Source organism: Scomber scombrus, chromosome 22 (assembly GCF_963691925.1).
Source record: "Scomber scombrus chromosome 22, fScoSco1.1, whole genome shotgun sequence".
NCBI lineage: Eukaryota > Metazoa > Chordata > Actinopteri > Scombriformes > Scombridae > Scomber > Scomber scombrus.
The window spans coordinates 3,966,568-3,982,003 of NC_084991.1; the positions used below are offsets into that span (position 1 = coordinate 3,966,568).

General features: G+C 40.4%; 1 protein-coding gene across 2 annotated transcripts in view; it reads right to left on the reverse strand.

Moving 5' to 3' along the window:
* Positions 1-15,436, reverse strand: part of chst11 (carbohydrate (chondroitin 4) sulfotransferase 11) — a 91,744-nt gene that overhangs the window by 16,986 nt on the left and 59,322 nt on the right. For both annotated transcript variants that reach the window (XM_062443954.1, XM_062443953.1), the window contains exon 2: positions 6,388-6,473. In XM_062443954.1, coding sequence (XP_062299938.1) covers positions 6,388-6,473 — 86 coding nt within the window. The remainder of the gene's footprint in view (positions 1-6,387; positions 6,474-15,436) is intronic.

Consider the following 15,436-nt stretch of genomic DNA (forward strand, 5'->3'; position numbering starts at 1 on the left):
AGTGTGAGTCATACAGTATATTACTGCTTTCACAGTCACTGGATCTCAACTACTGTGAATTCAACACCTTTGGGAGATTTGGCAGTTACATAATAGTGAGCGATCAGACTGAAAAAGAAATAAGTGGGGCCTGTGTTGGTGGGGGATGTTGTTTCAGTTACTGTCAAAACACTGACACACAATCCAAAAAAATCAGAGTGGTATATCATATCTTTGGGTTTAAAAGCTTATCAGATAACGCAGCACAGAATGTTATAATACTCTGAGGCAGGACTTTTACAGCTCTGGGTGCCATCAGGCCTGCACTTATTTGATGCATTGGTGCAATGTTTCTGCATTTGGATCCACGCAGTGACTTCATTGAAATGATTTTTTTTTTTTCATGCCTTTAATGAGTTTCAGAATATCGTTTAGCGTTTCATCCCTCCAGACGAATTCCAGAGATTTGGGGAATCTATGACAAGGAGCACTGCAGCACTTCAACACAACACTTTGCATTGGTTTTTCTTTTCAGTTGTCATCCAACTGTATATAATCCAATTTAGACTCAGAGGATTATCAAAAAAAATGGAGAACGCCTGGTTATAATATTAGAGTGACTGTTGATTTGTCAGTTCTGCTTTTTATTGATTTTTTTTCTTACTGTAGTCTCAACCCTCATTTGTCTATGAAATAGGTCTGCCAAGTGTCTCAAATCACTTACTTCTGTTAGTACACCTCTGTGTAGTATACTGTGTACTTACTTGTGTAGTGCGCAAAATTCGACAGGTTAGTGTTGTCTCGAATCGAACACGCCCCTTGAACACTTACCGGAAATGACGATTAGCTAGTTAGCAGACTAGTGTTAGCATTCACGTTATTATTTGCGGTACTGAATCATTACAGACTACTAAATATGCACTCAAAATATGAAGTGACGTACACTTCATATTTTGAGTGCGTAAGTGTAAGATCGAGATTTGAGACACAGCATTGGTGTTGCTATTTCTGACATGTCCAAATCTATTGGTCGATAAGAGTTTTCTGAGAGTTCAGCCACTTACCAAGCAACCAACATACAATCAGTAGCCAGTAGAGTATAATACCCAGCTTCCACCTGCCCAGATTTCTAATTAGCCAGAGTAATTGAATGAGTAATTTGCCCAAAAAGTCACTGTGATCATTTGTAATTTAAACCTAATCTTAGCTATGACCTTAAACCCAAACAGAATCAGATATCCTCAAAATATCTTCACTCTGGAGGGATTTTCCTCACCTCTCTCTCTTCTTATGAAGACATTTGATCCTCGATATGTAACAAGAGAGATACAGACTCTATTTCCATTAGTGCCAGCATTAGCCTTGAGTCATTCCTCCCTGAACAAACCCACAGCAGGACCTTGCGCAAATCTGCACTTTATTTTCACCAGTCCTGATCTCTCAAACGCCGTTTAACTGTGAGCCAGGCTCTGGCTCGGTAATAATGGTGTCTACATGCCTCTGTGAGCCAGCCTGTGATTACTGGTAAGGAAGAGAAAAAAACATTTCCATCAGGAGGAAAGACTAATACCAGAAACAGAAGGGAAAGTGGTTTTCTTCTCTGTATTTAGATGATATCTGACCGTGTGTGTGGCCACATCAAATCACCCCTCCTGCAGGTTTATTGCATTTGGCAAATCACTGATTCTGATTTGGGCATTGGGGACTTCAGCTTCACTGTAATGTAGTGCAAACACACCAGAGGGTAAAAATAGCAAAGAGGATTCTCTGTGAATTTTTTCCAGGCCTCAAAGACACCTTGTCCCTGCCTACTGTAACTTCAGGCTTCAGCAGGTTGGAAGTGAAGCCTTAAACTGAAGACTTCATTCCAAAATGTTGTTTTTTCCCCCTCTCTCTCTCAGTCTGAGTCTGAGGATAGTAATTGTAAGGAAACCACAGAACAAGTATTAATTGAACGTAAAATATTCTAAACGGAGAAAAAGTGTAGAAAAAGGAGGGGTGCAGACTGGAAGGGGGTGAAATATTAATTGGGGGGTGACGGAAAGAGGGTTAGGAAGGGTTTATTTGGGTATTTACTGTAAGACACAATTTTTTAAAAGATTCCACACATTCAGGACAGCATTTGAATGCGGCACATAAGAAAGTTAGTAATCAATAAATGCATGAATGTTTGTCTTGTCCTGTAGTTGTGAGGACTGTGCATTGACTACATTCTTTAGCTTCCTGACACAAAGGTAATACACTATGTTTTCAATGGATGGGGAAACAGTGAAATCATTCACTTTTGTTGTGGTTGTTACAGTGCTGTTCTGTGTGGTGATGAATGAATTAATCTACCCCCTTTTTTAAAAAAAATTTTTATCGGAGCTGCAGCCTCAACATTTGGTCTTCAAATGAGTCTGCTATCACTCAACAGTGTGTATGTTAAAGGAATAGCCTAATTAAGACAATGTATCTTATTAGTTTAACATGCATATGGAAAGAATTGTAATAAAAGAAGTGTGGTTTTACTGGGAGTTAAACAGCCTTGACAAATAACTGTTTTCAAGCCTTCCTTCCAAGTACTTCTCTGCAGTGACTCTGGCTATAGTTGTGGTTTAGCTGCCCGTTGCACCCTTTCTTTGTTCTGTCTCATCAAACCAGTCTGCTGCCTAATTCTCTCCTGAATCAGAAGACAGGGGGATGTGGTGCAGATTTGTAATTATTTCTAAGTTTTTTTTATTCTTCAAGAAAAGAATAAAATAAAGCGATGTAGAGTTCCATCATGCTACCCTGTTTCCTGATGGAAAATCTACAACGGGTGACAAATTTAAAGGAAAAACTGGTACAGGTCCGAATGCTGTGGGGGGCATTTTGCTGGCATGGTTTGGGTCCACTTGTCCCCTTGGAAGGAAGGGTCACTGCAAATCAATACAAAGTAGTTCTAAGTGGTCTACTTTATCCTATGATGAAACATTTCTAACCTGATGGGAATGACCTCTTCCAGGATGGCAATGCCACCATCCATAGGGAACAAGGGATCACTGAATGGTTTGATGAATATGACAATGATGTAAATCATATGCTAAATGACAGAATATCTTTTGGGGAAATGGTGTTCATCCCTCCAGTAGAGTTCAGAGACTGTAGAATCAATGCCAAGTCACACTGAAGCTGTTCTGAAATGTAGTGGCCCAACACCTTACTAAGACCACCTGATTGCTACTGTGAATTGTGGTTGTACTGTAGTTTAACTAGTAGTGTTGCTACATGTAGCATTGCCACTCTCCAGTACTGGCACTCTGTAAAGGAGAAATGGTAACACACTTAGCAATGTCTCGAAATCAACATGACTTGGGTAAGCTTAGGTCTAGCATGTAGGGTACAGTCACCTAAAACCACACATTGTTGTTTTTTACATTACACATTAAACAAAGGAGATACGACATATTACTACAAGTAGCCTTGATGTGGAGCTAGGCTAGCTGTTTCCCGCTGTCTTCATTTTTGGAAAGACCCCAAACTAAGCACACTTTCCAAGATGTTGAACCATTCCTTTAACCATGTCTTTAAAGCACCAAGGCTATTGCAGGTGCACATAAATTACATCTACTGCATGGAGAGTATCTGTTTTTACAACTACATTGACGGTTTTCTGTTCATTCTTTTTTACTTGTACCATTAGTGTTACCGTAGCCCTCAACCCAAGTCTGAAAGCTAAAGTTAAACACTTGAAGTCAAAATGTCCTTGCCAAAATATGGCAAAAATGTCCTGACTCTGAAGGCCTACAATTCAGCCAGTTTCTCACAAGGACAGACGTACAAAACACACACACACGATAACAACTCTCTCTTGACCACTGACCCCAAGCACCCTGCTAAAGTTTGCTCTGGCTGCAGGAACACCCCCCCCCCCCCCCCCCCCCTGTGCACACAGAAATATATCAATGGGACTTCACATGAGTGAGAATGTGTGGAAAAATCCTCCATGAAAAATAAACCTACAGGGACTCCACGTTTACCTGGTCTAATCTTAGCTGTCCAGAAAACCACTTAAAGCCCCCCCCGCGTGCATTTAAAAGGCGCACGATGATAAATGGCCGACGAAGAAAGAGAAACCGATAGAAAGAATGTGAGAAAGAGGGGAAAGCGTAAGCTCCGGGGTGCTGAGAGACAGCAAAGGACAGAACAGGCAAGAACATAGGGAATAAAGGACAGCTGGAAGTGGGAGGAAAGCGACAGGCCAGGGTTAGTTGCAGAAGAAAGAAGCTGGCAGACAGTAAGTGATAGATAGTGAGCAGGACAGTGATGAGGGAACAGAGGAGGAGCAGAAACTATCCAATTCATCACTGTGATAGCATCACCTCCAGCAGTGTCCCCCTGTCTCACGCTTCTTTTCAGCTGCTGCATCACACTACTGATAGACTGTTCAAGAAAGGGTTGAGCTTCAGCTGCCCAAAAATATATGTATATATATATATGCTGGCTTCCCTCCCACAAATGCTCTCTATCTCTATCTAGAGACTATAAACTACAGATTGTGTATACTTTACATCAATGCCAGCCATTTTCGAGAGTTAACTTGTTGAATTGATTTCCGACCTTCAAGGCATCCATTGGTTTCAGTTCACTTGCTTGAGATTCTTAATCAATCACAGTGAACATTAAGTGTGCTTTGCTTTTAGTCAGAATTACATTATCATTGCAAGCAGGGACTGTTTTGGAAAACGCTCCTCATTGAGGCATTCAAGGACACTCTAGAGGTTCATCCCAAAACATTTTTTAATGGAAAACTGTTACAACCTGTTTTTTTTTATATGCATAGCTCCTACCGTGCATGGGTTCCATGAATTATAATGACGCTGTACTTACTGAAGAAAGTCCAGCGACATCACGAGAACAGGTCCAAAGAGGCAACAAGTACAAGCAATTAGACAAAACCCCATATTAGCCACGATTGTTTGAGAGAGAAAGCTTTTCAATCCAAACCGCTCATTGTAATTTCCACTCTAGCTTAATGCCAGACTTCCTGGTTCAACCTACCATACTTACTGTAATTGTGCACACACACAGTATTCCTGTGCAATAATTACTACTGACAGTATTGCTGACAGTGCACCCACTTTCCATTTGGACCTTTTTGAGACTTTTTGGGCTGACAGCATACCACTTATCATTTGCATTTTTCAAATATCAGTGTCTCATTTAGCATTACCTTTTTAAAAAATAATTAGCTTTTTGTCTTAGAATTTGATTTCTTTACATTGTAGCTTATGAATGCAATACCTCTTGACTGCCAAATATTAAAGTGCCAGTGGTTTATTTTGCCCGTAAATCTAATGGCTGCCTGGGAGGTAGGAAGTCATCATGAAAACGCATGGTATGCTTTGGAAAGTGGTCAGCAGCACCGAACATAAAATACACAAGATTTGCATTTAATGAGCTCAGTTGTGCAAAACCGCTAGTGTCGCCCTTGAAGATGATTAAGAAATTTTAAGAACCACAGTGTTGACGGGACACCTTTTTCACACTTTGTGGGCAACTGTTTACATCATAATCTAGCTTCGTGCTGCTTTAATACTAACCATTACCAATGAGTGTCCTGCTTGTTCTGTCTCCTTACTGTAAACTGCCCAATAAAGCTGAAAGCCTATCAAATCTGCAACCCATAATATGCTTTAATTTCATGCTGACAATCAAGTAGTTAAAGCAGGTGTCATGTTCCCAGATGGCTGCCATTCGTGAAGCTCTTTAAATTCAAACTGTGAAATTCAGATGTTAAATGAAGTGATGCTTCACTGGCTGGAACAGACACTGACAGCACAATAATAGTTCTGTTATTCATTGAGACAAGTGAAAAATGCTACCTGCCGATGCTAAACACTTTATTTCAGTCCTCTGCTCTTTCTTTTCCGTCCTTGAGAGAGGTAAGTGTAAAGACTTCAGTTAAAGCCTCTCTTCTTTTTTGTCCCCTGTTGTCCGTTCTCATTCCTGAAAGATTGAAGATGGCTTTATCGCCTAGGGCCTGTAATGTTCCCTGACTACCGGACAGAAGCCATTATGCTAATCCTTTCCCCTGAAAGTTTTCATGGGGAGTCAGTTTGAAGGCGGGAAGGAGGGAGGGGGGCACTCAGATTGTTGTCACTTGTAGGTTGACATTGAGGCACTAATGCAGGTGTAACTTGGTACATGTAGAGGCTGAGCAACAATCTACATTAAGGAATAAGGAGGCTAAAAAAATTTGCACTCAGAGGCATGCACAACACTCTTAAACCTAAAGCCAACTAGGGTCAACACCTTACAGGACCTTGTTGGGTCAGACATCTGACAACTGGGTGAGGAAGAGTACACAAATAGAAACAGATGAGGGTAAAAAGATAGAGAGATACAAAAAGAGAGAGCAGTTATGTAAGCGTTTTACCCTCCTACCTGTGTGGGGTTGTAGAGCTCCTGCAGGGCATTGCGGGACCCTTTCCTACAGCAGCCATCCACCACAAAGGGGTTCCTCCGCATGACTGCAAAACATAGAAGAGACACCAATAAGAACTGAGGACTTTCAAACCAACAGAGTAACACGGAAAACAAAGTAGTAGATCTTTTCTAGGTCAGGAACATTGACTCTTATGGTAAAGAATATCGACTTTTGCTTTTCTTCGTCTACGGCAGAGGAAGACGGAAGATGAACTAGTGAACCTTTTCTTGGTCAGAAACATTGACTCTCACGCTCAAGAATATTGACTTTTGCTTTTTTCGTCTTTAGCAGAGGTACACAGAAGATGAACTACTAGACCTTTTCTCGGTCAGGAACATTGACCCTTACAGTACAGATTATTGACGTTTGCTTTCTTTGCCTTCAGAAAAATCCAAGTATGCAGTCTTCGCCCACTAAAACCTTTCTGTTAAGACTGTATCTCACATTCAGTCTTGTGTTGGCACCAAAGTCCTGGTCAACAAGTCTATTCATGTTACTACATCCGATAAACACAAACAAGTTCAACATATTCATATTGTGGTGACACATGGACTAAGATACTCAAGGTATACCAGCACAGTAGACTTAGATTGATAAGGGTACATTCCTGGAGATTTGTTTTTGTCCTTCTGTAATGGTGGAGTAGAAAGAAACTTATGATCATTAGAGTCAATCCTTCGCTCGGCTCATTTCCCCTGATTGATACCAGAGTGAAATCTAACTACACTTTGTTTTGCTGTGGACCCCCTGGACCCATCCTCAAGGACACCACATCGGGAACCATCGCTTAAAATGACCAAATGCTGCGAGAAGAAGGCAAAAAAAGCTACAGGGATAAATAATGAGAGCAGTGACTATATGCCAAGGGCGAAGCCACAGTTTAGCGTTTGTTTGGCTGGATCTCAGCTCTTTACACAACTCGATACAGAGCAGTAGCTGCTGGCAGCGGCTCAGTGGGAGCAGGCAGCGCAACACTCCGCCCCCGCCAACACACTCTCTCCAATTACTCTGGATGGAAAAGTGCTGAAAGACGGTGCAGGATCGACAGGAAAGAAAATGAACCACTAACTGGAAGGCCCAGGGATTTAATGACAGTTTATTCCACACGTCATCTGCCTCATGTTCATGGATGAACATGTGTTACATCCATCAGGAAACCCGATGATGAGAATAACAAATAATGTACATTCACACTTCTGGATACATTGCCATACACTATCTCCATTAGTAAACTTCACCAGTGGAGTTTCATTGCACACTGATGATTCATATCACAAATGAATGTGGTTATACAACAATATGAGAAACACATTATTCCTATTTATACTTGTTGATGGATTGTTGTAAGCTCTTCCATTAGGAACTTGATCCTTATGAGCTGCATTCAACCAATTATTTGATGAATTGGTTAATTACTAAACATAACAATTGACAGTAATTCAAGTGTTCAATCAAGCAAAAAGACTAAATGAATATTTTCTCCTTTGTTTCTGTTTTATATTATTGTAAACGGAATATACTCTGGGCTGTAGATAGCTGGTCAGACCAACACAACACAATTGAACCACAGCCAAATACCAACCAATTTGGCCTCTTGGGTTTAGGGGAAATTGACTGGACAATTTTCACTATTTTTCAAGTATTGAACAAAATGAACTTTTTTCACCGGATGATGGTGCTAAATGATTTTCAGAGGACCATCAAAGTCATTACAATTGATCTTTATGGGGAACATGGATGTGTGAACCAAATTTTATGAAAATAAGTAATAACTGTGGAGACATTTCACTCAAATCTACAGACACATTATATCGTATATCATATCGTTAAAAATTACGATACCATCACCAATCCAAGTACCCTTAAAGTGATACTGAAACCAATTGAGTATTCATTCGATACCCATTATTCATTCAGTACACTTGCTTTTATCCGGTGTAACAGGCGTGTAGGGTAGACACACTTTAGAGCGTTTGGGTGGCATCTTGGGTGCTGAACTGCTAAGTACGCTAACTCAACTTCACAACTTCAACACCACAGACAGGTTCTAGATGCTGTGGCCGTGGGCCAATCACATGTAGCATTCAATTGAAGAACACTTGTGTTGATTGGCTGTGAGCAAGTCCATATTTCTAGTTCTGGGTGTACAAAGGATTGATTGCAGGTATCGTTTGATGGGAGACATTTCGATACTACTTGGGAACGATTTATTTCAGTTGATACCTTAAAGGTATCGAGTACCGATACCCAGCCCTACCCACTGTTGAAGTTAGAGTCGGGGAATCATCAAAGTCAATAGGATTCATCCTCTGGGGAAGCTGGATCAGATTTCATGGAAATCCCTTTAACATTTATCAAGATATTTCTGCCTGGAGCAAAGTTGGGGGCTGACTGATCAACACTGCCATCTGTGACAGAAATCACGTGATCCAATAATGTCAAAAAGGAGCTAATTATGCAAATATGCACATAATTCTGAATATCTGTATAATATGTTTGCTTCTAGTTAAAAATGTAAAATTAAAGAGTAGGACAGGATTCAAATTTGCACATCTGCTGTGTAAAGCTGATGAATGTCAGAAGCCTCATTTGTTCAATCCGCACACCTGCTCGCGCACTGAACTGTAAATTTACAAATCTGTTGACTACAAACATGTCAATTTATCTCTGCCTCTCTAGCCAAATCACACTCTCACTATCAGCATGATGAGGATGTTATCTGTGAATGTCAGTGTGTTTTCATCTATTACATCCTATTTTTTTTTGCCGCTGCATTGGCCAAATATCCCTTCGAAAATCAATAAGGTTCCGTCTTCGTCTACTCTCATCTCACACGTCAGAAGAACATCGATTCAAAGAAGAGGATCCACTATTCGCAGGAGGCGGGTGGTGTTTTTAAAATCCTGGTTAAAAATTGAAGAATGGAATGTGCTGAGGTTGGCGCTGACCACAGATATACCCAGTATCTCTGTACGTGAACTGTAATCCCTCTATTGGCCCATACCGGATCCATTGACGGAGCCCTGGGGAGCGAGCTGAGCGCTTGTTAGTGTAACAAGCCTCAACAGACAGCCGTGACCTTCAAACGCTAAGGGGAGGACAGAAAGGCGAGGGATGCCTTTACACCCTTGACACACAAACACACACTGTACACGCATGATTAATCATGCACACACACACATACACACATAGAGAGTGATTGATAACCTTGTTGCTAAAGCTGCTGTTTAATAATGCAGTCCAGCACTCCACATCCTACTGTAGACGATGTAACCAGGCAATTACTTCTTCGTTCTTAGAAGACGAGAGTTCTCTGTGCAATAATGCAATCATGGAATATTTGCTTTTTGGGCTCGCACACGCAGTAAAGCCCGTACACAACGTGCAACAGTACAACATCGACTCCCAGCAGGCTGAATCAGCAGAGCAGTGGTGATTACTGATTGCTGTGGACACATCGGCTTGAGGCGGAGTGCAGGGTAATGAGGATTCGGGCCCTGGTGTGAGAGTGTGTGTGTCTGTGTGTGTGTGTATGTGTGTGTGTGAGATTGTGCCGTGTGGCACTGATGGGTCACAGAGCTGTGGTGATATTTATCTGCTAGCACCAGTGAGCCAGCCACTAATGACGACGGATGCCAAAATAAATCAGGTTGAAAGCTCGTCTGTGCTGAGTGTGAGCACCAACCAGCACATTCAGTACTTCCAGTCATCTGTCCTTCCCTCGAGGGACACCCGAGTTAGTCACTGCGGTGAAAAACAGTGTTTTACTATGTGGTGAATGAGACCATGCTGTTATTTGTAATTAATGGCTTTCTTAATGATTGTCACAGCTTTTACTTTACAGTTTTAAATCAGTAAACAGCCAATAATAAAAACAACTCTTGGGTTGCTAGGCTGTGAATAATCCCTGGGGATGATGTCTGTTTTCCTCTAGCATGACAGCTACTTGCTACTGACTTCTTGTTCATCTTGCACACTGGTGTGCACAAAGCTCTTGTGCTCTTTTTATGCGCCGTAATGCGACTGTTTATTTAGTCGAAATTCATTGTTGTCACGATAACTTTCCGGTTGTTGTTGTCTGATGCAAACAAAGCATAAGTCATGGCAATAGTCTAATAAATCACAACAATTAAGAAATGTATGAGTAGAGTGAAGCAATTGTACCAGCAATACAGCAGTAATATATACATATATAATGTCATGTTGTCAGTGCATATCCACACTGGTGGCTGCAGGATATGGAGAATATGTGAAACTGGTATTAATATGTTAGATGCTGTGATGAAATAGAAATAAATATTAATAAGGAATACAGTTTCCCTGTGTATTATGTAGTGAAATCATAATAACACATAACACAATGCAAAAAGCATCCAAAATGTATTTACATTGACTTTAAGAAGTAACAAGTTGTGAGGTGTTTCTGGCCTAACTCAGGCTCTTCAATAAACCAACGCAAAATGACTGCAAATACAGTCACGTATCAAAGTAAATACCCTCAAGTGAAGCCTCCTCACTTTCATGTCTTGCAGATTCCCAGTGTGAGGGAAGGCTGCAAGCATTCACTGAATACTAATTGAAAAAAAAGAGAGAAAGAAATACATTTTCACATACAGCAACCTTTTTCTTTGTTTTTTTTTAGCAGATTCATTTCATTAAGAATAAAATTTGAAGAAACAGCCCTTATCCAAAAATCTGTTTCAATTGCCTGTTTGCGAAAGCATGCATGTTAAAGTTCAACTAATTTGAGAAAAATCAATTGGAAACAATAACTTTACTCATTCTTCTTGGTGTTTTCAATCAATTTCACAGTTAAACTAATTCCTTTGTAGGTTTACGCTGATGGGACCATCACTGGAGGCAGAGAAAAAAAGGGAAAAGCTCATCTGTCTAAATCCCTTTGTCCTCACATGGTGCATCACTTCACACACACACACACACTGACATATAAGTCATTGAAATCCGTGCACACAAGCCTTATCACTGCACTCTGGTCTGCTCTGATGCCCCCAGGTATGTACACAAACACACACACATTATACACACAGACAGCAAGCAGACACTGACTGAACTGTTTAATCTACCAGTAATCCTGCCTGTGGTCTGTCTGGTGTGTGCAATGCTGCCTTCAACTAACTGTTCATCACACACACACACAGACACTGAAACCAGTGGGACCTACGAGACAAAGCTGAGTCTGTAACCAGTGTACGCCCACCAGGTCAACAGGAACATAAGGTCACCCTAAAGTCCCCCGCCAACACCTGGCTCATTGGTTGGTGGGAACTGAGCCGTAACCATGGAAACCACTACCCTTCACCATTCTCTCACCTGCACCTGCTGGCTGGATTCCTCAGGTCTGGAATCAGGTAAGGTCATGGGAAAGTACAAACTTTTTCATTTCCTCTGTGCTGACAGGTATTGACTTTGTGCTACTGCAAAGTGCACACATACACACACAGAGACACAAACAAACACACTGATGATGATGATAATGTGCTAATAACCTCAAGCATAACAATAAATATGAAGCCAGTGCTCTCCTCTCACAGCCTGTCAAATTTGAAAGTTCCCCTCCACTCTACTGGTTTTATTCTGATGAAAATGTACATTTTTTATGCTTCTGCTACCAGAAGTACATATTCAATAATGTAAGAATACATGTCTTTGAAGGAGAAACATGAATAGTGAAATTGAAGAGCAGTGCCCTTTAACTTCCAGAGGAAGCAACTGGAGCCACATAATCCCTGCAAAGGGAGGAAGCCAAGAACTGAGGTGGGACAAATGAGCTTTAGGCTTTTCCCATTCACTTCAATACAGTTTGATGGTAAGGCCAGAGCAAGCGACAAGCTTTCACTTAGCACTTTTTTTTATAAAATTAAATAGCAGATTGAGTTGCCCAGTTGTCATGTTTTTCTGACCACTAACAGGACTTCTTGGTCCATACAGGCTTCGAAGTTAAGGCTGAAAGTTGATTCTCAACCTTAAAAACAGCCATTTATGGAGCGCCCTGGTGGTCGAGTGGATGGAGCGCATGCCATGTAATCACAGCGTCCCTGGTTCGAGTCCAGCTGGGGACCTATGCTACAGGTCATTCCCTCCCTCTCTCTCCCTGTTTAAAGAGTACGGTCTAGACCTACTCTATGTGTAAAGTGCCTTGTGATTTGGCGCTATATAAATAAAGATTGATTGATTGATTTCCTGTCAGCCTCTCTGCCAGTTACTGTATAACTAAAGGTAAAAAAAACCCAAACAAAACTACAAAAAAAAAACATGGCCATTTATAAAACAATCTCACCACAATTTCCATTTAGTCGCTTCTCTAGAGCTTTCTATCATATAACACACTACCAGATGAATTTGTAATTCCATGATTACTGGTCTAACTATAGCATATTTTATTTTTTATTGTTAAGTCGTCCTTATTTATAACATCTTAAATAATATCCAACAGTTGAAGTAAAAGATGCATTTAATAATAAGGAACTCTGTCAGTGTTGGTTTATCACACTGTAACAGATGCATTTAAATCTTCCATTGTTGTTGGTTGTTTTCTTATCTTTTCATTACATTAAATAAGGGAAAGGTGACCTCATGATGGACAAGACAGTATATTTGTCCATCCTTGACATCATTGTTCAGTTTTTCCTCAATGATAAAAACATTTCATTATTTTTTATTTAGTTATTATGCCATATGCTACATTGATAAATAAATGTGGATATTTGCAGATATTTTGTCTTGGACCTTGTTGATAAAAAAAACTGGTTAAACACATTCATGAGGTTTATCATTTTATCGCAGACAATACGCAATTATGACTAAAGTGAGTGGGGAAAAAAAGTTGCAGTAATTATAAAGGAAGCTTCATTAACACTCAACATTTCTTTTCAGCCTTTCTAAATTGGCAAGATTTGCACAGAAGCACTCAACTATTGAAACATAACTTTCAAGAACTCAATTTACCATCCTCTCCCTCTGCCTCACTCTTCACCCTCCCTCCTCCTCCTCCTCCTCTTCCTCCTCCTCCTCCCCTGGCTGTAATGCTGTGCCCATGCCAGCCCAAACACCAGCAGCCCACTGTGTACCTTGGAGGTAATAGACGCTCTGTGTGCTGCACAAACATCCACACACACACCATTCAGCCTTCATACTTGAGTTCCATCAACCTCTGCTTCTGCCTCTCCATCGGCTCCCTGTCACCACCCGCCCCTGCTGAAAATGATCTGAAACGGTTCCATTTCAAATTCATTAATCCTTTTAAAAGCAGGTGGAGAGAAGCTGTGAAATTCCCAGTTCAGTACAACAAGCAGACCTCTCTGTCATCCACTGCAAACCAGAGGGAACACTTACAGCGTGTCCTAGTAAAACTTAATGCCCCCAAGCTGCTTCCAGGAGCACAACTCCTCTAATTTAAGCAGCATTGTGACCAGGAAGGTCAGAAATAGACAGATTTCACAACTCACTTAAAATGTAGAACGAAATGTCTTTCTTGGCTGAGTAAAGAAAAAAGGACAAAACAGTGACATCCCAACGCAATCATCCAAAGCAGCTGCTGCTGCCAAGCAACAAGATACTAGGACGTCGTAAATCAAGAGTGCCATGAGCCGACAATATCAGAGAGCTCGGGATAAAGTGTGTGTCATGCATATCATCCAAACTGCTTTTTATCGTTTTTGGTTGTGACCATTCTGTCTATTGACCCGGGACCATTTTAATCAAATTTTGAAAAAAACAGCCACAACAGTTCTGCAGTAAAAGTGAAAAATAAAACGCATGCATCAAGCAACTGGCAGCACACGAGTAGATGTAGTAGGAGGACATCACATGTTAAACACGTGCACAAATATCCAGTCAGAAATATGATTTACCCTTCATCTGCCTACTGTTCATGCTTTTATAAGCATCACATTTTCTCAGTGAAATTATACTGCATTCAGTTATTTCTGTGGGTGAAATCTTGAATTGTTCCTGTAGCAATTAACATATAGAAGTACCAACAAGTAGGCCTTACATAACAGACTAAACGATAGGAAATTGGCTAAAATGGAAGGAAAAGGAAATCAAACTGGAGCAGAGAGGAGAGAAAATATATAATATGAGGAAACTAGTGTATAAAAGATACATTATTTTAAAAAGCAACGCCAGTTTGCAAAGAAGTGGTATAAAATCCTGATCCTTTGAAATAAGGACCTGGTTAGCTATTAAACTCTAAAACCCTATTCTGAATTGTGAATTTTTGCTCAGCATAGTCAATACTATATTCTAAAACCTCTCTCAAACGTCTGTTTTGCAGACACGAAATACCCAAACAGGCTAGCTACTTTGAACCATTTTAAGAGATTTTCAGAGCTCTCTTAAATAGTGTTTTTAAGTCAAATGAAACAACAACAGTAGGTTTATTCACAAAGATGCACCAATATGTATTTTACTATTAACATTAACATAGGCTCTAATGACTATGTTTAAAACGACAGGTGTTGAGGACAGAGCAGTAGTTCTCCTCAGTTCTACAAACTGTGTTAGCATTTCACAGCTAATTATTTTAGTTTTACAGCCAGAAACTTTACTGTTTGTACTTTACTGTTTAAGTATCAGCATTCGGCCGCTGTTTTCAGTGAAAAGGCTGATAAACCCACTGTAAATTACCTGTCAAGCCCCAAAGATCAGACAAATAATGCTGGCTACTGAACTAGAGCCAAATATTCCCGTTGGCAGTTGGTAGAGAGCAAAAACAGAGCTAAAAGGAGAGTTAATATAGTTCCTATTTCAAGTGGATACAAAAAATGACTCCAAATGCTGCTTTATGCTGTTGTATGTGCTGCTGTATGTGTCAATTGGCAACTGTTTGCTAATGTGTTAGCCGTAAACAAAGTTAGCTAATAGCTAAGTAGACACAGCGGAGCATTTAGCAGCTAAAGGGCCTCATATTCTTAGGAGGTGGTAGAGACCAAAAATAGAACTAAAAGAGAGAGAATATAGTTTATAAATGTGTCAAGTGGACAT